Below are 24,039 nucleotides of genomic sequence, written 5' to 3'. Positions count from 1 at the left end.
TTGACTTCAGGAAGAGATAACCAGAGGTGAATGGACCAGTCCTCATCAGAGGATAAGAGGTGGAGAGGGTTAGCAACTTTAAATTTGTTGGGTGTTATCATTCCAGAGGACCTGTCCTGGACCCAGCATACAAGTGTAATTATGAAGAAAGCACAGCAGAACCTTCACTTCCTTAGGAGTTTGCGAAGATTCAGCATGACTCTAAAATTCTGACAAACTTCTATACAATGGTGCTAGAAAGTGTGTGAACCCTAACCCTTCAGATTTTTCTCTATTCCTGCATAAATATGTCCTAAAATGTGATCAGATCTTCATGTAAGTCCTAAAACTACATAAAGAGAACCTGATTAAATAAATAACCAAAAAAACATTATTGTTCATATATTTATTGGGAAAAAATGATCCAACATTACACGTATTTGTTGGAAAAAGTATGTCAACCTTTGCTTTCAGTAACTTGTGTGACCCCCTCCTTGTACAGCAATAACTTTGACCAAATGTTTCTGGTAACTTGATCAGTCTGCACATTGGCTTGTAGAAATTTTAGGCCATTACTCCTTACAAAACTGCTTCAACTCTGGGATGTTGGGGCCAGCTGGTGGCGCCATGACATCAGCGCTGGACTCTGGAATGGAGGTTCCCGGGTTCGAACCCAGTCGGGTCCACTCCCGAGTACGCTTTCCATCCGTGTCAGGTTGAGTGTTGAGATTGCAACTCGACCTTGTAAAATAAAGGGGAAAATACTGCGAAATGTCTGTGTGAAGAGTAGTGCGCCACACAGTGTCTGTCTCTCGCTCTCGCTCCGTGCCTTGTAAAGGCAGGAAAAAGACATTGTCCCGCCAACATAGCACGCAGACGCACACGCACGCATGTACACGCCAAAAAAAAATCTCTGGGATGTTTGTTGGCTTCCTTTCATTAACTGCTTGCTTCAGGTCCTTCTACAACATTTCTAAAGGATTAAGGTTAGCACTTTGACTTGGCCATTCCAAAATACAAATTTTCTTTTAAACCATTCTGTTGTTGATTTCTTCTTGCCTTTCGGATCATTGTCTTGTTGCATTATCGAGCTTTTATTAGGCTTCAGGTGACGGACTTCTGCCCTGACATTCTCCTGTAAAATATCTTGATACAATTTTGAATTCATTGTTCCCTTAATGATTGCAAGCTGTTCAGGCCCTGAGGCAGCAAAGCAGCTCCAAACCATGATGCTTCTTCCACCATGCTTCACAAGACCATTAAGACAAGGAGCAGAATTAGACCATCTGGCCCATCGAGTCTGCTCTGCCATTCAATCATGGCCGATCCTTTTTTCTATCTCCTCCTCAGTCCCAGTTCCCAGCCTTCTCCCTGTACCTTTTGATGCCATGTCCAATCAAGAATCTTAACAATCTCAGCCTTAAATATAGGCCTCCACAGCTGCATGTGGCAGCAAATTCCACAAGTTCACCACCCTTTGGCTAGAGAAATTTCTCTGCATCTCTGTTTTGAAAGGGCGCCCCTCTATCCTGAGGCTGTGCCATCTTGTCCTAGATTCCCCTGCTATCTACTCTGTCTAGGCTTTTCAACATTTGAAAGATTTCAATGAGATCCCTCCTCATTGCTCAGACCCAGATCAATCAAATTTTCCTCTTTGATAACCCTTTCATTCCTGGAATCATCCTTGTGAATCTCCTCTGGACCCTCTCCAATGCCAGCACATCTTTTCTCAGATGAGGGGCCCAAAACTCTTCACAGTACTCAAGGTGAGGCCTCACCAGTGCTTTATAAAGCCTCAGCATCACATCCTTGCTGTTGCTCTTGCTCTTAACTTGGTTAACAGCCTCATATGTGGCACCTTGTCAAAGGCCTTCTAAAAGTCCAAATATACAACATCCACTGCATCCCCTTTATCTATTCTACTTGTAATCTCCTCCAAGAATTCCAGAAGGTTCGTCAGGCAGGATTTTCCCTGAGGGAAACCATGCTGACTTTGTCCTATCTTGTCCTGTGTCACCAAGTACTCCATCACCTCATCCTTAACAATTGACTCACATCTTCCCAACCACTGAGGTCAGGCTAACTGGCTGATTTCCTTTCTGCTGCCTTTCTGCTTTCTCAAAGAGTGGAGTAACATTTGCAATTTTCCAATCCTCTGGTGCTATGCTAGAGTCCAATGATTTTTAAAAGATCATTTCTAATGTCACCGCAGTCTCTAACGCTACCTCTTTCAGAACTCTAGGGTGCAGTTCCTCTAGTCCGAGTGAATTGTGTACCTTTAGGTCTTTCAGCTTCACAGTTGGGATGAGGTTTTGGTGTTGGTGTGCAGTGCCCTTTTTTTCCTCTGAACACAGCAGTGTACATTTCTGCCAAAAAGTTAATTCTGTCTCATGGTCCCAGAAAGCATTGTAGAACATCCAGGTGGTCTTTTGCAAACTTGAGACATGCAACAATTTGTTTGTTTTGTGTTTTTTTTTGGAAAACAGTGGTTTCCTCTGTGGTGTCCTTCCATGAACACATGAATTTAGCAACTTCTAGAGATTTCTGCAGGTCTTTTGCTGTAATCCTTGGGTTCTTTTTTGCCTTCTTCAGCATTGCATGTTGTGCTCTTGGTGTGATCTTTGCAGGATGCCCCCCTAGCGAGAGTAGCAACAGTACTGAGATTCTTGCATTTGTAGACAATTTCTCTTACTGTGGAGTGATAAACACTCAGATTGGTAGAAATGCTTTTGTTACTTTTTCCATCTTCATGCATCTCTGCAGTTCTTCTGAGGTCTTCTGAAAGTTGTTTTCATTGAGGCGTGGTGCACACAAGCAGATGTTTTTCTTGAAGAGCAGGCTCTGTCAGTAACCGGACTTTGTTCAAAGGTGCAATTCAATGTCAGAAATGTATACAATATACATCCTGGAATGCTTTTCCTTTGCGTCTTTTTGATAGGGCAGGACACTTCTCCAACCCACACCTCAAAACTCATCTCAGTGATTGGAACATCTGACTCCAAAAAGCTTTTGTAGAAGGCATTACCCCAAAGGTTCACATACTTTTCCCATTGCCAGCTTGGTATCAGCTCATCCCTCTGCAATTGGACCTTGGACTTCCTGACAAACAGGCCCCAATCAGTTAAGTTAGACGACCTCTCCTCTTCCACTTTCACCCTGAACACCGGTGTGCCTCAAGGCTGTGTGCTGAGCCCTCTTCTGTACTCCCTTTTCACCGATGACTCTACTCCTGTAGATGGTTCTAACTCCATAATCAAGTTTGCAGACGACACCACTGTGGTTGACCTGATCAGGAGGGGATGACGAGACGGCCTACAGGGACAAGGTCCAGCACCTGGCCGCGTGGTGTGTCGACAACAACCTGGCCCTTAACACCCAGAAGACCAAGGAGATCATTGTGGACTTCAGCCATGCTAGGAGCCACACTCACGTCTCCATCTACATCAACGGAGCTGTAGTGGAGCGTGTATCAAGCTTCAGATTCCTTGGTGTCCACATTTCTGAGGATTTCACCTGATCCCTGAACTCCTCCAGCCTGATCAAAAAGGCACAACAGCGCCTTTATTTCCTGCGGAGTGTCAAGAAAGCTCACCTCTGTCCCAGGATACCTGCGGACTTTTACCACTGTACCATTGAGAGCATACACACCAACTGCATTTCAGTGTGGTATGGCAATTGTCCCGTATTGGACTGCAAAGCACTCCAGCGTGTGGTGAAAACTGCCCAGCGGATTATCGGCACCCAGTTGCCTACCATGGAGAACACCTACTGTAAACGCTGCCTGGGCAGGGTGAAAAGCATTATCAAGGATGCATCTCACCCTAATCATGGACTTTTTACTCTCCTCTCATCCGGTAGGTGCTACAGGAGCTTCCACTCCCCCACCAGCAGGCACAGGAAGAGCTTCTTGCCTGAGGCTGTGACCCTGCTGAACCTCACATCACAGTGCTAAGCAGCATTGCACTCATATACCGTCACAGTACTTTTGTATTTGTGTGCTATAGCACTTACTTCTTATTTGCAGTTATTTTGTAAATAACACTATTCTTTGCATTTCTGGTCAGATGCTAAATGCATTTCATTGGCTTTGTATCTGTACTCGGCACAATGACAATAAAGTTGAATCTAATCTAAATACATTTGTATCATTTTTCTCAATAAATGAACAAGTATAATTTTTTTTGGTGTTATTTATTTAATTGGGTTCTCTTTATCTAGATTTAGGACTTGCATGAACATCTGATCATATTTTAGGTAATATTTATGCAGAAATAGAGAAAATTCTACAGGGTTCACAAACTTTGTAGCACCAATGTAAATGTGTGCTAGAGAGCCTGGTTTGAAAACACCAATGCCCTTAAATGGAAAATCCTACCGAAGGTAGTGGATATGGCCTCGTCCTTTACGGGTAATGTCCTCCCAGCATAGAGCACTGGTTTCGCTTGTCTCAGTCCTGAACTGGCTCTGTGAATGTGGTCTCTAAGAGACTCTGCGTTTAATGTTCTGCGTGTTATTTGTTTACTTTTTTATTGTTTGCATAATTTGTGCTTTTTTCACACGGGTGTTTGATGGTCTTTGTTGTCTGGGGCTTTTTATTGGGTTCTATTGTGTTTCTTTTGTGGCTGCCTGCAAGAAGACGAATCTTAAAGTTGTATATAGTATACAAACTTTGATAATATACTTTGACCTTTGACTTTTTCCTGGTGCTTAGAATAAGGTGAGATATAATAGATGTATACAAACTTATGAGGGTTATAGATAGGGTAAGTACAAGCAGCTTTTTCCATGGAGGTTGGGCATGATATTTAAAACCTTGACAAACTTCTGTAGACATGGGATGGAGAGTATATTGGCTGGCTGCATCACAGCCTGGTATTGAAATACCAATACCCTTGAATGTAAAAACCTACAAAAGGTAGTGAATACATGCTGGTTCATCATGGATAAAGCTCTTCGACGAGTACATCTACATGCAGCGTTGTCGCAGGAAAGCAGCATCCAATGGGGCAATTTTTCCCCATTTTTCTTTACAAAACCGCTCAAGCTCTGTCAGATTGCACGGGGATGATAAGTGAATAGCCCTTGTCAAGTCCAGCCACAAATTCTGAATTGTGTTGAGGTCTGGACTCTGACTTGTCCTCTCCAAGACACTTACACCACTAGGTTCAGGAACAGTTCTTAGCCCTCAGACGCGGGTTCGTGAACCAAAGGGGATAACTTCATTCTGCTATCACTGAAATACAGTACCTATGAAAAGTATTTGCCCCTCCTTGGAAGTTTTCATGTTTTATTGTATTGAATCACAGTAGATTTAATTTGGCTTTTTTGACACTGATTAACAGAAGAGACACTTCCATGTCGAAGTGAAAACACATCTCTACAAATTGGTCTAAATTTATTACAATTATTAAGAACACTATAATTGATTGCATAATAACTCAGCACCGCCCCCCCCCAAAGTTAGTATTTAGTTGATGCACCTTTGGTAGCAAATGTAATCTTGAGTCTGTATGGATAGATCTCTATAAGCTTTGCACATTGCAATTTTTCCCCATTTTTCTTTACAAAACCGCTCAAGCTGTGTCAGATTGCACGGGGATGATAAGTGAATAGCCTTTGTCCAGCCACAAATTCTGAATTGTGTTGTGGTCTGGACTCTGACTTGTCCTCTCCAAGACATTAAACCTTTGTTGTTGTTAAGCCATTGTTGTGTAGCTTTGGTGTTATGCTTGGGGTCATTGTCTTGCCGGAAAACAAATCTTCTTCGAAGTGGCAGTTCTCTTGTAGACTGCATCAGGATTTCCCTGTATTTTATTGCATTCATTTTACCCCACACCTTCACCAGCCTTCCAGGGCTGCTGCAGTGAAGCATCCCCACAGCACAATGCAACCACCACCAACACATTAGGGATGCTGTATTTTTGATGATGTGCGATTTATGACAAACATAGCATTTAGTCTGATGGCCAAAAAGCTAAAATTTTGTTTCATCAGATCTTAGAGCCTCCTTACAGCTGACTTCGGAGTCTCACACATGCCTTCTGGCAAACTCCAGCCAAGATTTCATGTGAGTTTTTTTTTTCCAACAGTGGCTTTCTCTTTGCCACTCTCCCATAAGGCTGCGACTGGTGAAGCACCTGGGCAACAGTAGTTGTCTGCACAGTCTCTTCCATCTCAGCCACTGAAGCTTGTAACTCTTCCAGAGTTGTCACAGGTCTCTTGGTGGCCTCCCTCACTAGTCCCCTTCTTGCATGGTCACTCAGTTTTTGAGGATGGGCTGCTCTAGGCAAATTTACAGCTGTGCCATATTCGTTCCATTTCTTGATAATAGACGATAGACAGTAGACAATAGGTGCAGGAGTATCCATTCGGCCCTTCGAGCCAGCACCGCCATTCACTGTGATCATGGCTGATCATCCACTATCAGTATCTAGTTCTTGCCCTATCCCCATAACCTTTGATTCCACTATCTTTAAGAGCTCTATCCATCTCTTTTTTGAAAGCATCCAGAGACTTGGCCTCCACAGCCTTCTGGGGCAGAGCATTCCATATATCCACCACTCTCTGGGTGAAAAAGTTTTTCCTCAACTCTGTTCTAAATGGCCTATCCCTTATTCTTAAACTGTGGCCTTTGGTTCTGGACTCACCCATCAGTGGGATGATTGACTCCAACTATACTCCAAGGGATATTCAGTGACTTGGAAATTTTCTTGTATCCATCTCCTGACTTGTGCTTTTCAAAAACCTTTTCATGGAGTTGCTTGGAGTGTTCTTTCGTCTTCATGGTGTAGCTTTTGCCAGGATACTGACTCACCAGAAGTTGGGCCTTCCAGATTCAGGTGTATTTTTACTACAATCAATTGAAACACCTTGACTGCACACAGGTGATCTCCATTTAACTAATTATGTGACTTCTGAAACCAGTTGGCTGCACCAGTGATGATTTGGTGTGTCATATTAAAGGGGGGGGGGTGAATACTTATGCAATCAGTTTTTTTTGTTTTATATTTGTAATTAGATCACTTTGTAGAAATCTGCTTTCACTTTTGACACAAAGTAGTCGTTTTCTGTTGATCAATGTCAAAAAAGCCAAATTAAATCCACTGTGATTCAGTGTTGTAAGACCAAAAAAAAGAAAACTTCCAGAGCAGGGGGTGAATTCTTTGTATAGGCACGGTATTCCCACAACCTATGGATTCACTTTCAGGGACTCTTCATCTCATGACCTTGATGCATACTGTTTATCTATTGTTATTATTTTGAATTTGTGCAGTTTGTTGCCTTTTTCACACTGGTTGAACATCGAGGTTGGTGAGGTCTTTCATGGATTCTATTATGGTTATTATCCTATTATGGATTTATTGAGTATGCCTGGAAGAAAATGAATCTCAGGGTTGTACATGGTTACATATATGTACTTTGATAATAAATTTACTTAGAACTTTGAAGTGTAATTATGAAGAATGCTTGGCAGTGCCTCTACTTCCTTAGGAGTTTACGAAGATTTGGCATGACATCTAAAATTTTGACAAACTTCTGTAGATGTGTGCTGGAGAGTATATTGAGTGGCTGTATCACAGCCAGGTATGGAAACACTGATGTTCTTGAATGGAAAATCCAACATAATGTAGTGGGTACAGCCCAGTAAAACTCTCCCTACCAGTGAGCACATCTATACGGAAGCAGCATCCACCATCATGCTCTCTTCTCACTGCCGCCATGAGAAAAAAGACACGGGAGCCTCAGTACTCTCACCAACAGGTTCAGGAACAGTTACTACCCTTCAACCATCAGGCTCTTGAACCAGTGGGGATAACTTCACTCAGCTTCACTTGCCCTATCACTGAACTGTTCCCACAACCTATAGACTCACTTTCAAGGACTCTTTATCTCATGTTCTTGATATTTATTATTGCTGTTTCTTTCTTTTTGTATTTGTTGTGTTTTGCACGCTGGTTGTATGCCCAGTTGGTGTGATCTTTCAATTGAATTGAATTGACTTTATTACTTACATCTTTCATATACATGAGGAGTAAAAATCTTTACGTTATGTCTCCGTTTACGTGTGCAATTTGCAATTTATAGTAATTTATAATAAATAGTATTACAATAGGACAGTCAGTATAACATAGAAATACACCCTATCCTCATTATATGCGAGGGATACGTTCCTCGAAGTTGACGCATAATGTGAATAATTATTTAAATGGAGAAAATAGGGATGTGTTCCAGAGGGCTTCCTAAATATGTTTTATTTGTAATTTATTCACATTTTCATACCAATACGACACAAAAGCAGTACTACAAGACAATATTTGTATTGTATCAATTTAAGGTAATATTCAATGTAATAAATCATAGAAAGTTAACATCCTTTGGTGTACAGTACTCACCAACAGTGGCAGGTGTGTTCGGTCTGGGAGATGAGTGGTTGTTGTGGTGTCGGGCAGCTTTACACAGATAAGGTGGATGGTTGTGGTCGTCAGGATCATATCAAGCACAGCAAGGGGTGAAGGAAGATCACAGAACTCTTAGAACTGCCGGCAGCAGAAGATTACAGCGATTTGAATAAGGTGGTGAGGGTTGTTTGCTTGGCAGCGTTTTGTTTTTCATCATAAATTTGCTTGTAGGGAAGAAGGATTGACGGCAGGGAACAACTGAAATGCTGACTCCGTTCTAAACTTGGGTCCATGTCCATGTCCATTGCCATTTGTGCCAAGTGTTCTGATTTCCACCATTCTCTCACCGTTGGTAAACTCTCAGGATTTTCCAAATCGTCTTTTGCTTGCAGCATCTGAGGGATAGTTTGCCATAAAAATAAATAAATAAATAAGTCAGCAAGTCAGTAAATAAGTAGTCAGTAAGTACACCTTGAATGTGGATGACACCGGTTGAGTGGTTGAATCAGCGATGCTGTGTTAGGCGGTAGGAAACGCACTGTTATGTTAGGATGAATGCTGTCCAAATGTTCAGGATGTGCTGGCACATCGTCAAGCAACAAAAGAACTTTAAAAGCAAGATTCTATTCCCGACAGTAGCGTCCCAGAGCTGTGTTACCTTCAGCTGATGCCGCGCTGTTTATAATTTCCAACTTTTTTTCAAGTGTTAAAGCGGTTCTTTGCCGCTCGGCTGACGGCCCAAGACATGACATCGGACGCTTGGGAGGCATAGTTAAATATTTCAAGCACAAAATTACTGCACCGTAGGTAAAACCAACAAAAGTTTAAGATCGCATATCCACATCTTGCCAAAACCAGTGCGAGAGTGGCGGGAGAGAGATTGTGAGGTGCGCGCACCTGACTTGTATTGGCAGGAAGGCAGTGCTCCTCGCATAACTGTGAGTTTTGGACGCATATAATGAAACGTTGGTAGAAATAGGTTCCTCGCATAACTGTGAATCCGCATAGTCTGAAGACCCCTATAGTGAGGATAGGGTGTACAGTTGTGTCAGCATGAATTAATCAGTCTGATGGCCTGGTGGAAGAAGCTGTCCCGGAGAATGTTAGTCCTGGCTTTTATGCTTTGGTACTGTTTCCTGGATGGTAGCGGTGGAACAGTTTGTAGTTGGGGTGACTTGTGTCTCCAATGATCCTTCGGGTCCTTTTTGCATACCTGTCTTTGTAAATGTCCTGAATACTGTGAAGTTAACATCAACAGATGTGCTGGGCTGTCTGCACCACTCTATGCAGAGTCCTGCAATTGAGGGAAGTACAGTTTTCATATCGGGCAGTGATGCAGTCAGTCAGGATGCTCTCAGTGGTCCCCTGTAGAAAGTTCTTAGGATTTGAGGGTCCATACCAAACTTCTTCAGCTGCCTGAGGTGAAAGAGGCGTGAGATCCTTGGTGATGTCTATGCTGAGGAACTTGAAGCTGTTCACCCTCTCAACCCCAGATCCATTGATGACAATAGGGGTTAGCCTGCCACCATTCCTCCTGTGGTCCACAACCAGCTCCTTTGTTTTTTTTGTAACATTGAGGGAGAGGTTGCTTGCTTGACACCACTGTGTCAGAGTGATGACTTCTCTAGGCTGCCTCAATATTACTTGAGATTAGGCCAATCAGTGTAGTGTCGTCAGCAAATTTAATTAGCAGATTGGAGCTGTGGGTGGCGACACAGTCGTGGGTGTACAGAGAGTAAAGGAGAGGGCTTAGTACACAGCCCTGGGGTGCTCCTATGTTAAGGGTCAGAAGGGCAGAGGTAAGGGAGCCCACTTTTGACACCTACCAGTCATCTGACAGGAAGTCCAGGATCCAGCTGCACAAGACAGGGTGAAGGCCAAGGTCTCTGAGCTTCTTGTCAAGCCGGAAGGGATTTATGGTGTTGAATGCTGAACTGTAGTCCAAGAACAGTATTCTGACATAAGCATCTTTCTTTTCCAGAAGTGTAAGAATGGTGTGTAGAGCTGTGGCTATTGTGTCATCCGTATCAGTTGTGTCGGTGGGTGAATTGTTGGGGTCCAGTGTGGGTGGTATCATGCTGCAGATGTAGTCCTTGACCAGCCTCTCAAAGCATCTGCTTATTATTGAGGTGAGTGTGACAGGACGGCAGTTGTTCATACATGCTACCTTGGTCTTTTTAGGTAGCGGAACAATGGTAGCAAGAGGGCACTCTGCACTGGGAGAGGGAGGGATTAAAAATGTCTGTAAACACACCTGTTAGTTGTGCTGTGCACATCCTGAGTACCCGGCCTGGGATGCCGTCCAGTCCCGCAGCCTTGCGAATGTCCAGCCGTTGGAAACACCTGTGTACTTCAGCCTCAGAGATAACTAAGATGCAGGTCACATCAGCTGTCAGTCTCCTCAGGAGCTCAGTGTTAGCAACATCAAATCGAGTGTAAAAAAAATTATTTAGCTCATCTGGGAGCGAGGCAGCAATGTTAGAAACTCCACTGCATTTAGCTTTGAAGTATGCGATAGTGTGCAGACCTTGCTATAAGCTGTGTGTGTTGGTGGAGAGCTGAGTCTGAATCTTGTCCCTGTATTGTTTTATTGCCTTGATGACTTTGCGTTTCTGCTGATTATCAGCAACGTAAGCTTTGTGTTGCACAGTAAGTGTTGTTGATCTAGGGTTTCTGGTTTCTTTGTGACTTCATGGACAATAGGGTTTTCATGGCAAGATACAGAAATGGATTGCCAGGCCTTTCTTCTGCGCAGATACTGCTGCTGCCCAGGTTGGGACCTGGCTGGGTTTGAACTCAGGACCTTCTGCCTTGAAGTCCAATGCTGATGCCACTACACCACCAGCCGGCCTGATGTATATGTACTTTGATAATAAATTTACTTTGATTAGTAGAATTGGTACATAGAAAAGTACAGCACAGGGACAAGCACTTTGGCCCATGGTGTTGTGAATTAATTAATAACACCAAATCCTTTGTCTGTACATGGTTCACAACCCTTCATTATCTGTACATTCATGTGCCTATCTCAAGTGTACATTAAATGCCTCCAGTGTATCTGTCTCCATCACCACCCTTGGCAGAACATTCCAGGTACCCACCACTCTCTGTACTTTTATGGAGGTTGGGGGGTGGGGTGGTGAAACATTCTTTGAATTGCCTTTGAACTTTCCCTCCCACCCTAAATGCATGCCCTTTACTATTAGACATTCAACCCTGGGGAGGGGTGGGGAAAGCACACTGGCTGTAAGCTCTTATCTCTGCCTCTCATAGTTTTTTAAACTTCTATTAGATCTCCTCTCAGCCTCTGCCACTCAGAGAAAACAGCCCTAGTCTGTCCAACTTCTTCTTGTAGCTCATACCCTTTAATTCATGCAGTATCCTGGTAAACCTTTTTCTCCATAGCCCCCATATGCTTCCTATATTGTGGTGGCCAGAATTTATTGTTACTCATTTAGAGATACAGCACTGTAACAACCCAATGATCCTGTGCTGCCCAATTACACCCAGATGACCAATTACCTTACTAACCGGGACCTCTTTGGAATGTTGGAGGAAAGCCATGCGGTCACGGGGAGAATATGGGAACCCCTTACAGAGAGTGGCAGGATTTGAACCTGGGTCACTAGTGCTGTAATAGTGTTACAGTATTGAATGTGAACTTTGGTAGTTGAACTAAATTATTTTCCCTGGTTTCTTATGACAAGAATAGGGCTGAGTTATTTGGGATGATGTCAGTTAGTACCACTTCAGATAAAAGTTGTGGAATTTTGCACATCTGCAAAGTACTTCCAGAGGTTCAGCTACATTCTCACAACTGGCATTACTAGATTCTTATCGGGTAGAGTAGTAAAGGTTCTGGATATAAACTGAAGTTAAGATAATGATTGACACATAAGCACAGCAAGCATTGAAAGCAGAACCTAAATTGCTTGCCTTTTATGACATTAGTGTATGAATGTAAAGCAAGCAAGTTTTGTTCTGATTATAAACGCAAACACGAGGAAATCTGCAGATGCTGGAATTTCAAGCAACACACACAAAATGCTGGTGGAATGCAGCAGGCCAGATAGCATCTATAGGAAGAGGATGCTGCCCTCTTCCTATAGATGCTGCCTGGCCTGCTGCATTCCACCAGCATTTTGTGTGTGTTGTTCTGATTATACATGGTTTTTAGTATCTATAAAAGACAGGACTTGGGGGAATCCATGGTTTTCTAAATGGGTGTACACTGTAGAAACATAGAAAAGAGGTGCAGGAGTAGGCCATTTGGCCCTTCGAGCCTGCACCGCCATTCAGTATGATCATGGCTGATCATCCAACTCAGAACCCTGTACCTGCCTTCTCTCCATACCCCCTGATCCCTTTAGCCACAAGGGCCATATCTAACTTCCTCTTAAATATAGCCAATGAACTGGCCTCAACTGTTTCCTGTGGCAGAGAATTCCACAGATTCACCACTCTCTGTGTGAAGAAGTTTTTCCTCATCTCGGTCCTAAAATGCTTCCCCTTTATCCTTAAACTGTGACCCCTCGTTCTGGACTTCCCCAACATTGGGAACAATCTTCCTGCATCTAGCCTGTCCAAACCTTTTAGGATTTTACACGTTTCAATAAGATCTCCCCTCTATCTTCTAAATTCTAGCGTGTATAAGACTAGTCGTTCCAGTCGTTCATCATATGAAAGTCCTGCCATCCCAGGAATCAATCTGGTGAACCTTCTTTGTACTCCCTCTATGGCAAGGATGTCTTTCCTCAGATTAGGGGACCAAAACTGCACACAATACTCCAGGTGTGGTCTCACCAAGGCCTTGTACAACTGCAGTAGTACCTCCCTGCTCCTGTATTCGAATCCCCTCGCTATAAATGCCAGCATACCATTCGCCTTTTTCACCGCTTGCTGTACCTGCATGCCCACTTTCAATGACTGGTGTATAATGACACCCAGGTCTCGTTGCACTTCCCCTTTTCCTAATCGGCCACCATTCAGATAATAATCTGTTTTCCTGTTTTTGCCACCAAAGTGGATAACCTCACATTTATCCACATTAAATTGCATCTGCCATGAATTTGCCCACTCACCTAACCTATCCAAGTCACCCTGCATCCTCTTAGCATCCTCCTCACAGCTAACACTGTCACCCAGCTTCGTGTCATCCGCAAACTTGGAGATGCTGCATTTAATTCCCTCATCCAAGTCATTAATATATATTGTAAACAACTGGGGTCCCAGCACTGAGCCTTGCAGTACCCCACTAGTCATTGCCTGCCATTCTGAGAAGGTCCCGTTTATTCCCACTCTTTGCTTCCTGTCTGCCAACCAATTCTCTATCCACATCAATACCTTACCCCCAATACTGTGTGCTTTAAGTTTGCACTAATCTCCTGTGTGGGACCTTGTCAAAAGCCTTCTGAAAATCCAAGTATACCACATCTACTGGTTATCCCAAACATAACACAATGATACTAAGTAATTTCTAATCCATGTTTGGACATGGTACTGGAATTTTGTTGAAATTTTGTCTACAGTTCTAGGTACCAAACTTGGTGAAGCTGCTGAAGATATTGGGATGAAGCTAGGAAAGTATTGTGTGCAGTTAGGTCTCCTAGCATAGTACAGAAGTACTTGCCTTTGAGGGTTATGGATTAATTCTGGAATGAGGAGGCTGTCCTTTGATCAGAGAATTAGTAGCTGAGTTCTGCATAGAGCTGATCTCACTTTGATATATAAAATTCTGAGAAGGTTTCATGAAGTGGATGCTAAGAGACTGTTTCCTCAGAATGGGATATGGTCTTGGGATAAGGGCTCAGCCATTTAGGACTGAAGTGACACTTTTCTGTGAGGGTTGTTATTCTTTGAAATTCACTACCTGAAGAGTTGTCAGTGGTTTTCAGTGAATATGTTTTTAGTAAATTACAGGATTTGGAGATAGGTCAAGAAAGTAGACAAAGCTGAGTGATGGTATGGATACTGAAGGCAGAGTGGCATGTACAAATGATTCCTCCTAATTACATTACAAGCTACAGAAAGGCTATAAACTGGAAGTTAGTACATGTCTGAAGTTGGATGGACATTTTGGGTTGCAGTGGTTTATTCAAATTACATCTTCCATTGTGCTATAGTATCCAGAAAGGCTTGAATTTTCAATTCATCTTAAAACTCCAATTCCAATTGAATATTTAGTCATGAAGTCACACAACATAGAAATGGGCCATTCAACCCTGCCTGCCCGTGCTGGCCATTAAATACTAATTCCGATTTTCATTTCTCAGCCTTCTGTGCCATTGCATTTCATGTGTTCATCCAGATATTTAAAATATTGTGAAAGTAGCAGCATTCCACCATTTTAACAGCTTCCGATTTCCCCATCTTCACTATGGTTGCCCAGTTTTTATACACCATTATCTTCCATTAGGAAAGGCTTAAAGCACTTCTGGAACAAAGATCCAACCAATTCCTTTCCACTAACACTTACCTAGCAGGCTGGACTTGTTCTTATCCAGAAAAATTTCTCTTCAAGTGTCTGTTGTCCTCCTCCCTTTCCATCAGTCATCTCTGGCCTCTATTTCAGCACTTTTTTTTATACCAGCCATCTCTCCTCTACTCATAGTCCTGATACCAGGGTTCAATCTTTCCTCCCACAGGTGCACTTGACCTCTATTAGATTGTTTGTTGTCTATTGACGTACTTGGTCACCTTCTCTGTAAAACAAAAATCAGTTAACTCATAAGGTGTCTCCTTATGACCACACTGACCACCCTTGATCAACCCTAGCCTCTCAGTGCAGACTAATCTTGCTCCTCAATGTGCTTCCTACTCATTGGCACGTCCCATCACTTTATTTAATTTTATTCACTGTTCTGTGATCCTCGGCTGCCATCTGATTGATCTTCAGATATCTATGGTTGTCTGGCAAATGCTTCCTGCTCTCAATCTTTATTTCCTGCAGTCATAATATGTATTGTTAAATATTGTAAATGGCTATGTCAATTTTATTTTATTCAATTCAGCTGTCAAGATGTGCTTGCATTATGGATCAGTGAAGCATGCCATCTTGAATATGAATTTTAAATCATTAACTGGTCATACCCAGTATCATGAGATTTTACAAGTAATTATGTATCTTTAAAATGCATATAATTTCATTATTGTTTGACACATTGTGTGGCTTTATCATTACAGAAACTAAGCTGGCTGTCTATACACTGGACCATGAAAATACAGAAGAAAGAGAAACCGGTGAGTGGCCAACCATCATCAACCCTTAATATAAACGTTCATCACATGCCCTCTTCTAGTGGAGTGCACACATTTCAGCTGATGTGCTTCTGCCTCCTGGTGTTATTTTCTCCACAGTTTCACTTGTACTTATTATGTGCTGTCTGCTCTCCAATGCTAATCTTCTTGTGTGAACAAGGGTGAATTTCCTAGAGTGGTGCCTCGTAGGCGCTCTGATCTGCTGCTCTCCTGGATTCCCTGTATTGTATTTTGACTGAGTGCTGCATTCTGAAAGCAGATAAGTCAACTGAATTTTTAATCAGTTTTTTCCCCCTTTACTTTTAAAGCTAGAGCAGTAAGATCAACCATGGCACCCCATCCTCGGTTGCTTGCATTAATCTACCTGCTTGTATAACCTACCATTGTACCCCTGGCAGGATATAAATTCAGTTGTAGCCTTAAATGAAACTGGAGAAATTTCATTTTTCCAACTTATCAATTGGATAATTTTTCATATATTTCAAGTGGGAAAATATTGTAAGACCTTTTGGGGAGTGAGAGTAACTGCTGTTTCAAGGAGCTTGCATAGACCTGATGGCTGAATGGTCAGTGCAACACTAGTCAATGATTCAATAATTATCTGTGTGTTTAATTGCAGTTGTTGTCACGACTTTTGGTTTCCCATGGAAACAGCTTAGAGCAATCACAGAGCAGAGGGTATGATGGGAGTAGCTGAAGTTGGCTGCACTGTGTACAGTTTCTGGTGTGCAGTTCCTTTCTTGTCTGCCTGATGTGCTAGGCTGTCACGTTGAATGTATAATTTTTAAAACCTATTTATTTAAAGGGGAAATGGATAAAAAATCTTGCAGGTTTATGTTGATAGGAATGTTTAACTTTGTAACAAAAACAAAGAAAGATTGTTTTCAAATGGTTACAGGGTGCAAAAGAAAGAAGTAATCCTAAATTCTTTATAAATTACTGTGTCTAGGGGACATTTATTGGAAGGGTTTCATGGATAACAAGCTCCAGTTAATGTGGATGGACTAAAGATGCTGGGATTGCTATTATTGAAGCAGAAGAGGTTTAATTTGGATGTTCAAAATTGTGAAGAGTTTTCTTTAAGTAAAGAGATGCCTTTGTCATTTGAAGGATGGTTGGTAACCAGAGGACTGTAAAACCATCTGCAAGAGAATTGGAGATTTGGGAGTTATGTGCAATTGAGGAGTGATGGACAATGGTTCAAAAATTGCATTGAAACAAAATTTGGTTAAACATTCAAAGATAAAACATTAGTAGTGAGAAAGGGGAGGGAGAAAAATTGGAATATGCAATTGGCAGAAATGCATGAGGCACCAAAGGGCTTCCTTTGCTACATGATTTTGTGTAAGCATTTTATACTGCTCGATCAGGCCTAGTGGCTTTGCAAAGTTAATTAATCTGAAGGGTGAACGTCTTCTACAAAACAATGTAGTGACTGGTTAACTTTCTCATTAGTGCTGTCGGGTAATGGAGATTTCCACAACCTATAGATGTGGCTTAACTGCTCCAACTGTTTTCAAAAGCTTATAAAGTTATTTGCTTAGAAGCTTGTGAGAAGGCAGGATGGAAGGGTCCATATTTTATTAATCTTATAGAGACTAGAGAATCGTCATTGTAATATAGTTCCAGAAGAGAGAAAGCATGAGCCACCTAGTTACCAACTGGTTAATTTAATGACAGTTGAGCAAACTATTTGAATAGTCTAACTGGAAATGATGTAGATTAACCAAGGGCTGTTGTGCTTAATCAAGGAGAAGGGTCATTTCTTAAGCCCATCACCCCTTCTGGGGCATAGGCTGCAGACGGCAGTTCGCCACAGTTCTCTGTCCGAGGCTAGTCTTTCAAGTGTGTAGCTCATCTTAGGTCCTTCCTTTCTCAAGGATGAGGTATTAGGAGCTTATGTTGATGTTTCTGCAGTTATGGGATGGGGTTGCTAGCTCCATGCCCTGCTCTCTCTCTTTGCAGCTAGGTCTGGGACCATCCATAGTGAGTTGACAAGGATCATGATGGACAAGTATGCCTCCGATTTTCTGGTTAGCAGTGAAGTCCAGTCAAGTGTATTGTCATTTAACTATATACATGTATATAACATATATAACCACATAATGTATATAGAAATGAAACAACATTTCTCCAAACTAGGGTGTAAGGTACAGATGTACACATAATACATGTTACACACAATAACTTGTGAAGGTAAGGATAAAATCTGGAGGTGAATTATGCATAAATAACAAATTAAAGTGCAATAATATTAAATATTGTAAGGTATGGAACAGATTAACTAGTGGCACTGAAAATATATGCTAACATGAGAAAATTATTCTGCTTTAAATTTTTACTTGTCTTTAAACCTAGTTTAAACAGTACCTGTGCACTGTACAGCAGCTTTGAAATCAATGTGATCCTTGAGCTTGATGGGTTTAGCGAGAGTTGAAATATCTTGTTCAAGTTGTAACAGCAAAAGCCTTGAGTCCCCATGTCTAAGAATGTTCAAGTGTTTTGTGAATATGTAGTTCACTGCAATGAAGCCTCTTTCAGCAAGGTAGGAGGATGGAAATCAAAGAAACACTTTAAGCCCAGCCTCTTGACAGCCAATGCACTTCAGTATGAAGAAACAAGCATTCAAACTCTTCATCATTATCTTGGCATAACTGGGGAAATATTCTGCTCTTTAATGGATGAACTTTAATTTTATTGATAGCAGATATTTCAAGAGTCGTGCTTGAACAAAGTTGTTGGCTGAGGTTTTTGGCTGCAAGATGTTGATGATGAATTACACAATGGATTGCAAACAGACTTGGAATTTCTTTTTTCATAAATGCCACTAAACCAGCATGGCAAACTGTCATATATGGTGCTCCATCTGTTGCACAAGAAATAATGTTTCTAAATCAGAATACTTTTATCCTTAATATACATTTTGAGCTTGTTGTAGATTGATTCTCTGTTGATATTTGTTTATAACTTTGAGAATCTTTTCATAAACTTTTCCATTTTTGATAAACCATATATAAGTCAGTAGCAATGCCTTGTTGTCTCGTACCGCTGACTCATCCAGTTAACACACACAAAACGCTGCAGGAACTCAGAAGACCAGACAGTATCTATGGAAAAAGAGTAAACAGTCGAACTTTTCGTTCAGTTGTATTCCAAGTTCTGTTTTTTGTAGCTCTGTGCATAGCTGATACTTGATGTCTTCACTCATTTTGTCAATACAACGAGCTACAGAGTTGTTACTCAGAGGAATTGATTTTAAAATACTGGTATCCATTTTGAGAACAGTGATGAGCACTTCTGATACAGGCATTATTAATCTTTCACCAATTATATGAGATTTTCCACACTTTGCTATCATTTTGGAAGTGTTATAAGGAGGAATGAGACCACTATCAAGGCCATTTTTAGCTTTCTTGGTAAGTGATGAGTGCGCAACGCCTTTCAAATGCTTCTTTTATCTTGTGGAACTGAGAAATACCATAAGTAGCCTTTTCAGAGTGTCTTTTACGGAAGTGTTCCTGCAGTCTTGATGGTTTCATGGCTTCATTAGACAGTACAGCATTACAAATAAGACACTTGGGGTGTTGCTGATCTGATGGGAATATAATAAACCATACTCCAGGTATGTAACATTGTATTGATGTACTTTCTGTAGATTTTGTTTTTTAGCAGGATTAGAATTCAAGGCTTCACTGCCGTAAGATTCGTATAATGCTGTACGTATTTATCTATCATTAACAGGGCTACATTAAAATAAAAAAATGAACACAAACTGGGAATGCCTGTTAGATGTTGATGATGGTAGCAAGTTAACATGGATGGATTGATGGTAGTGGTATGGTTTGGTTGGTAAGGTCAGATGAAATTGCTGAGTTTCAGATGTATTGTGACGATGAGTGCTCTTCACCTGCAGAGCTACGATTCTTTCTGTGTTCCAGTGCCTCATCCTTTTATTTTGGAAGTGCCTACTCTAGCAATAGTTGGTCAGGTCTATTGCCTCAAGTAAGGGTACTGCTTACCCCCCCCCCCCATAGTGTTCAGCAGCAAAGAATGTCAAAAGTTAAGCAGCCAATTGAATTGAAGAATTCTCGCAGGCTGTGAAGCAGGAAGCAAAAAGCAATGATTCTGAAGGTTTATTTTTAAAACAATTTACATAAAGATTCTGAGTAAGTTGGCTGAAGCTTAGCTTGTAAATGTAGAAGATGCATTGTTTTAAAAACTGTTGAATTTTAAGAGTGGGAAATAAAAATGGAAATATCTTTAAGACTTCAGTGCACCTCACTCAACAGTATTATTATATGGTGAGAGTATTGTGTAACAACTGAAATTCATGTCAGATCTCTGATTCTGTGCAGATTGTATCTGCAATGACTTTAACATTTCATCATGGAGGAACAGGCCATTATTGACACCTTTGTTTATCTGCATGGGTGAGGATGCCGGGAAGTTTCATGGTAACGGAGCAAATGTTGACAGTTTCACTTATTACAGCTGCAAATTCTAGACCTTTGTCTTCCCTTTTAAACAGCTCTGATTTTGAGATGAATGCAGAGCAGTTGGTGAATATAGATGTTCAGAAAGGATTTGACAATGACGTTACACACAAGCCTGGTTGGAATTATTCCAGCAAAGTGCATGAGGGGAAATGTAGCAGTGTCGTAGGAAGCTGAATGATAAAAGGGGAAATAGGTCCTGCTCAGAGTATGTGAAGCAGGACATTGTGAACTTCTGGTCTTAGCTTGTGTAAAAAAAGTATTACTTTGATTCTGAGGTATTAACAAAATCATTTGCTGATACTGTAAAGGTTGATAGTTTGAAATGGAAAGTTTTAGGGAGCTTCAGATTATTAAAGATCTTGCAGCAGGTAAAACAGGTTTAATGTAGATAGCACTAGAATCTTGAAACAGACATGCTACCCTGAGCCCTCCTGGGGTGAGAATATTTAGCGGACAGGGGAAATTATTGGAAGATGTGCTCAAATCGTGAAAGACCGTAGCATCCCTGAAGAGGAATACTTGGGATGATAGTGAGAACCTGAAGTGTAGTATTCGGAGCACATAGGTGCCTTGTGTGAATGGGGGGGTGGATGCAAGCAACTTGCCTGTCTGCCCCATCAGGCATCTTCTGCCTTGTCTGTGGAAAAGTCAGAGATTCCTGTATTAGCCACATAAATCACCTCAGAACCCATGTAACCAGAGTGGAAAGAGGTTAGAAACACAAGAGATTCTCCATATTCTGGAAATCCAGAGAAATGCTTGGCCTGTTCCGGTTGCAGTGACGCCTGGCTTTGCATCTGTGGTCTCACTTTGTTCTGAATGCTATTTGCTTATTTTCATTGTTTGCACGATTTGTTTTTTCCCTGCAACTTGGGTGTTTGATGGTCTTTTTTATGGGTTCTTTTGGGATTCTTTGTTTTGTGGCTATCTGTAAGGAGATGAATCTCAAGGTTGTATAATGTATACATACTTTGATAATAGATGTACTTTGAACTTTGAAAAAGTGCTGGAGGAATTCAGCAGGTCAGACCGCATCTGTGAAAATGAATAACCAGTTGATGTTTTGGGCTGAGACCCTTCCTCAGGAAAGAATTTGGTCTTTATCCTAAGAGTCTGGCAAAAAAAACAGATAGAATGGTTTCATTTCTATAGCACCTTTTAAAGATTCTTAAAGCATGTTGTAGCCAAATGATGTTTGAAGTACAGTCTCATCTGTTATGAATCAAACTAGCCAGCCCACTTATGGATTGTAGGAATATATAATGAATAGTAAACATCACCTTGACCCAGGCAGTGTATTGCACCTTGAGCCACTACGGAACCTCAATGAAATGATCATTGCAGTTTAATGTGTGGAGCTTGGAAACTGGGTAATAGTGAAGCAGATGTTATTGGAATAGTAATCCAGGGGCAAGGACTGACAGTGTGGAGATGATCAAAATTCCACCATGAAATCTGGGAAAATTCAGTGTAGTAAATTAATCTGTACTGATCACCACAGAACCACAAGATTGTCACAAAACCCGTCTGGTTCAGTAGTGTCCTTCATAAAAGAAAACTGTTCATCTTATCTATTCTGGCCTGTGACTTCAAACTCAAAGGCCTCACTTCTGAAGTAGCCCTGTGAGCTATTCAGTTGTATTGGAAACAGTGTGAGTATCTCCACTACTAGGCAAAGGCAGAGGGTCATATTGTATAGTCAGTAATATTTGAGTAATATTGTTTGATTAAGCATTCATTGCTATTTAAATAATTTGTTATGGTTATAAGTACGAAGTATATGAATGGCATACCTCATACCTCACTGTGTCATATGTGGCGCCTCGCTTAGAATTTAAAAGAAGACTTAGACTCACATCTGCTGGCTCTCTTACTTTCCTTTCAATTAGTTTTTGTTTTGGAGCTATTTAAAAAAACTGCAGCATGAGAAAACAGTAGAGAAAACAGTAGTAAACAGTGTAGCATGTGCTTTGGGCAGAGGAGAAGATGTTCGATTTTTTTTAAGAAATGGACAAATTCATAGGTTCATAAATAGTGAGTACTGAGTGATAATCATAAATAAAGCAGATATGGTTGGGTACATTGGATTGCAGAAGAGATAACTGGATTTTGTATATTGAACAGTGTTTTAAAGCAAATGGAATAGTTAATGAGAAACAAGTACCAATTTTGCTGAGTGCATTGGATTTAAAGGCATATAGTTTGTTTAGAAGTTGGACTGCTTCAACCAAACCAGCTGAAGTGAGCTTTACAGATATAATGAAAGTAATGCAGGAACATTTAGAACTGAAATAATTGTTGATTCCTGAACGCTTCAGGTTTCATAATCAGAATCAGAAGGAAAGGGAGTCTATTTCAACATAAATGGCTGAATTGAAGAAAATGTCTGAGCATTGTTATTTCAATGATGGACTTCATGATGCACTGAGAGATTGTTTAGTTTGCGGAATCTTACAAGAAAGCATTCAAAAAGAACTAACTGAAGCACAATTTACTTAAAAGAGCAGCTGAAATTCCTGTTTTAATTCCTGTTTGAACCGGTGCACCAATCGAGAATTGGAGAGCTACGAGAGAGGAGGCAGTGCGCAGATCTGGGAGCGAAGTTTAAAAGGGGAAAACTTCGTGGGAACTTGGCTATAACCAAAGCACCAATCACGTGTTGGAGAACAGGGAAGGTTCAGGCATAAAACAGGAGATTCTGTCAGCCTGATAGAGATACCCACATGGTGTGTTGCCTCCCAGGTGCCAGGGTATGGGGCTCAGCAGGTCAGGCAGCATCCGTGGAAACGTCGACTGATCTTTTCCACGGATGCTGCCCGACCTGCTGAGTTCCTCCAGTGTGTTATGAGTGTTGCTTTGACCCCAGCATCTGCAGATTATTTTGTGTTTGGCCAGGGTATGGGATGTCTCAGATCGGGTACAGAGTATTCTGAAGGGAGAGCATCCAGAGGCCTTGATGCATATTGGTACCAATGACATAGGCAGAAAAAGGGAGGAGGTCCTGGAGAGGGAATTTAGGAAGTTGGGTAGGAAGCTGAAAAGCAGGACCTCCAGGGTAGTAATTTCAGGATTGCTGCCTTTGTCACATGCTAACGAGCATAAGAATGGCATGATCAGGTATATTAATGCATAGAAACATAGAAAAGAGGTGCAGGAGTAGGCCATTCGGCCCTTCGAACCTGCAACACCATTCAGTATGATCATGGCTAATCATCCAACTCAGAACCCTGTACCTGCCTTCTCTCCATACCCCCTGATCCCTTTAGCCTCAAGGGCCATATCTAACTCCCTCTTAAATATAGCCAATGAACTGGCCTCAACTGTTTCCTGTGGCAGAGAATTCCACAGATTCACCACTCTCTGTGTGAAGAAGTTTTTCCTCATCTCAGTCCTAAAACGTTTCCCCTTTATCCTTAAACTGTGACCCCTCGTTCTGGACTTCCTCAACAGTGGGAACAATCTTCCTGCATCTAGTCTGTCCAATCCTTTTAGGATTTTACACGTTTCATTAAGATCCCCCCTCTATTTTCTAAATTCCAACGAGTACAAGCCTAGTTGTTCCAGTTGTTCATCATATGAAATTCCTGCCATCCCAGGAATCAATCTGGTGAACCTTCTTTGTACTCCCTCTATGGCAAGAATGTCTTTCCTCAGATTAGGGGACCAAAACTGCGCACAATACTCCAGGTGTGGTCTTACCAAGGCCTTGTACAACTGCAGTAGTACCTCCCTGCTCCTGTATTCGAATCGTCTTGCTATGAATGCCAGCATACCATTTGCATTTTTCACCGCCTGCTGTACCTGCATGCCCACTTTCAATGACTGGTGTATAATGACACCCAGGTCTCGTTGCATCTCCCCTTTTCCTAATCGGCCACCATTCAGATAATAATCTGTTTTCCTGTTTT

At 41.5% G+C, this 24,039-nt stretch overlaps 1 protein-coding gene across 1 annotated transcript in view; it reads left to right on the top strand.

Moving 5' to 3' along the window:
* chd6 (chromodomain helicase DNA binding protein 6) overlaps positions 1–24,039 on the top strand; it is a 370,255-nt gene that overhangs the window by 24,702 nt on the left and 321,514 nt on the right. The window contains exon 2 of the mRNA XM_063040969.1: positions 15,561–15,617. Within this exon, the coding sequence (XP_062897039.1) occupies positions 15,591–15,617 (27 nt within the window). The 5' untranslated portion in view covers positions 15,561–15,590. The remainder of the gene's footprint in view (positions 1–15,560; positions 15,618–24,039) is intronic.

Source organism: Mobula hypostoma, chromosome 2 (assembly GCF_963921235.1).
Source record: "Mobula hypostoma chromosome 2, sMobHyp1.1, whole genome shotgun sequence".
Lineage (NCBI taxonomy): Eukaryota > Metazoa > Chordata > Chondrichthyes > Myliobatiformes > Myliobatidae > Mobula > Mobula hypostoma.
Note: the sequence above shows the minus strand (reverse complement) of the source record. Positions and strands in the feature narration are given on the sequence as shown.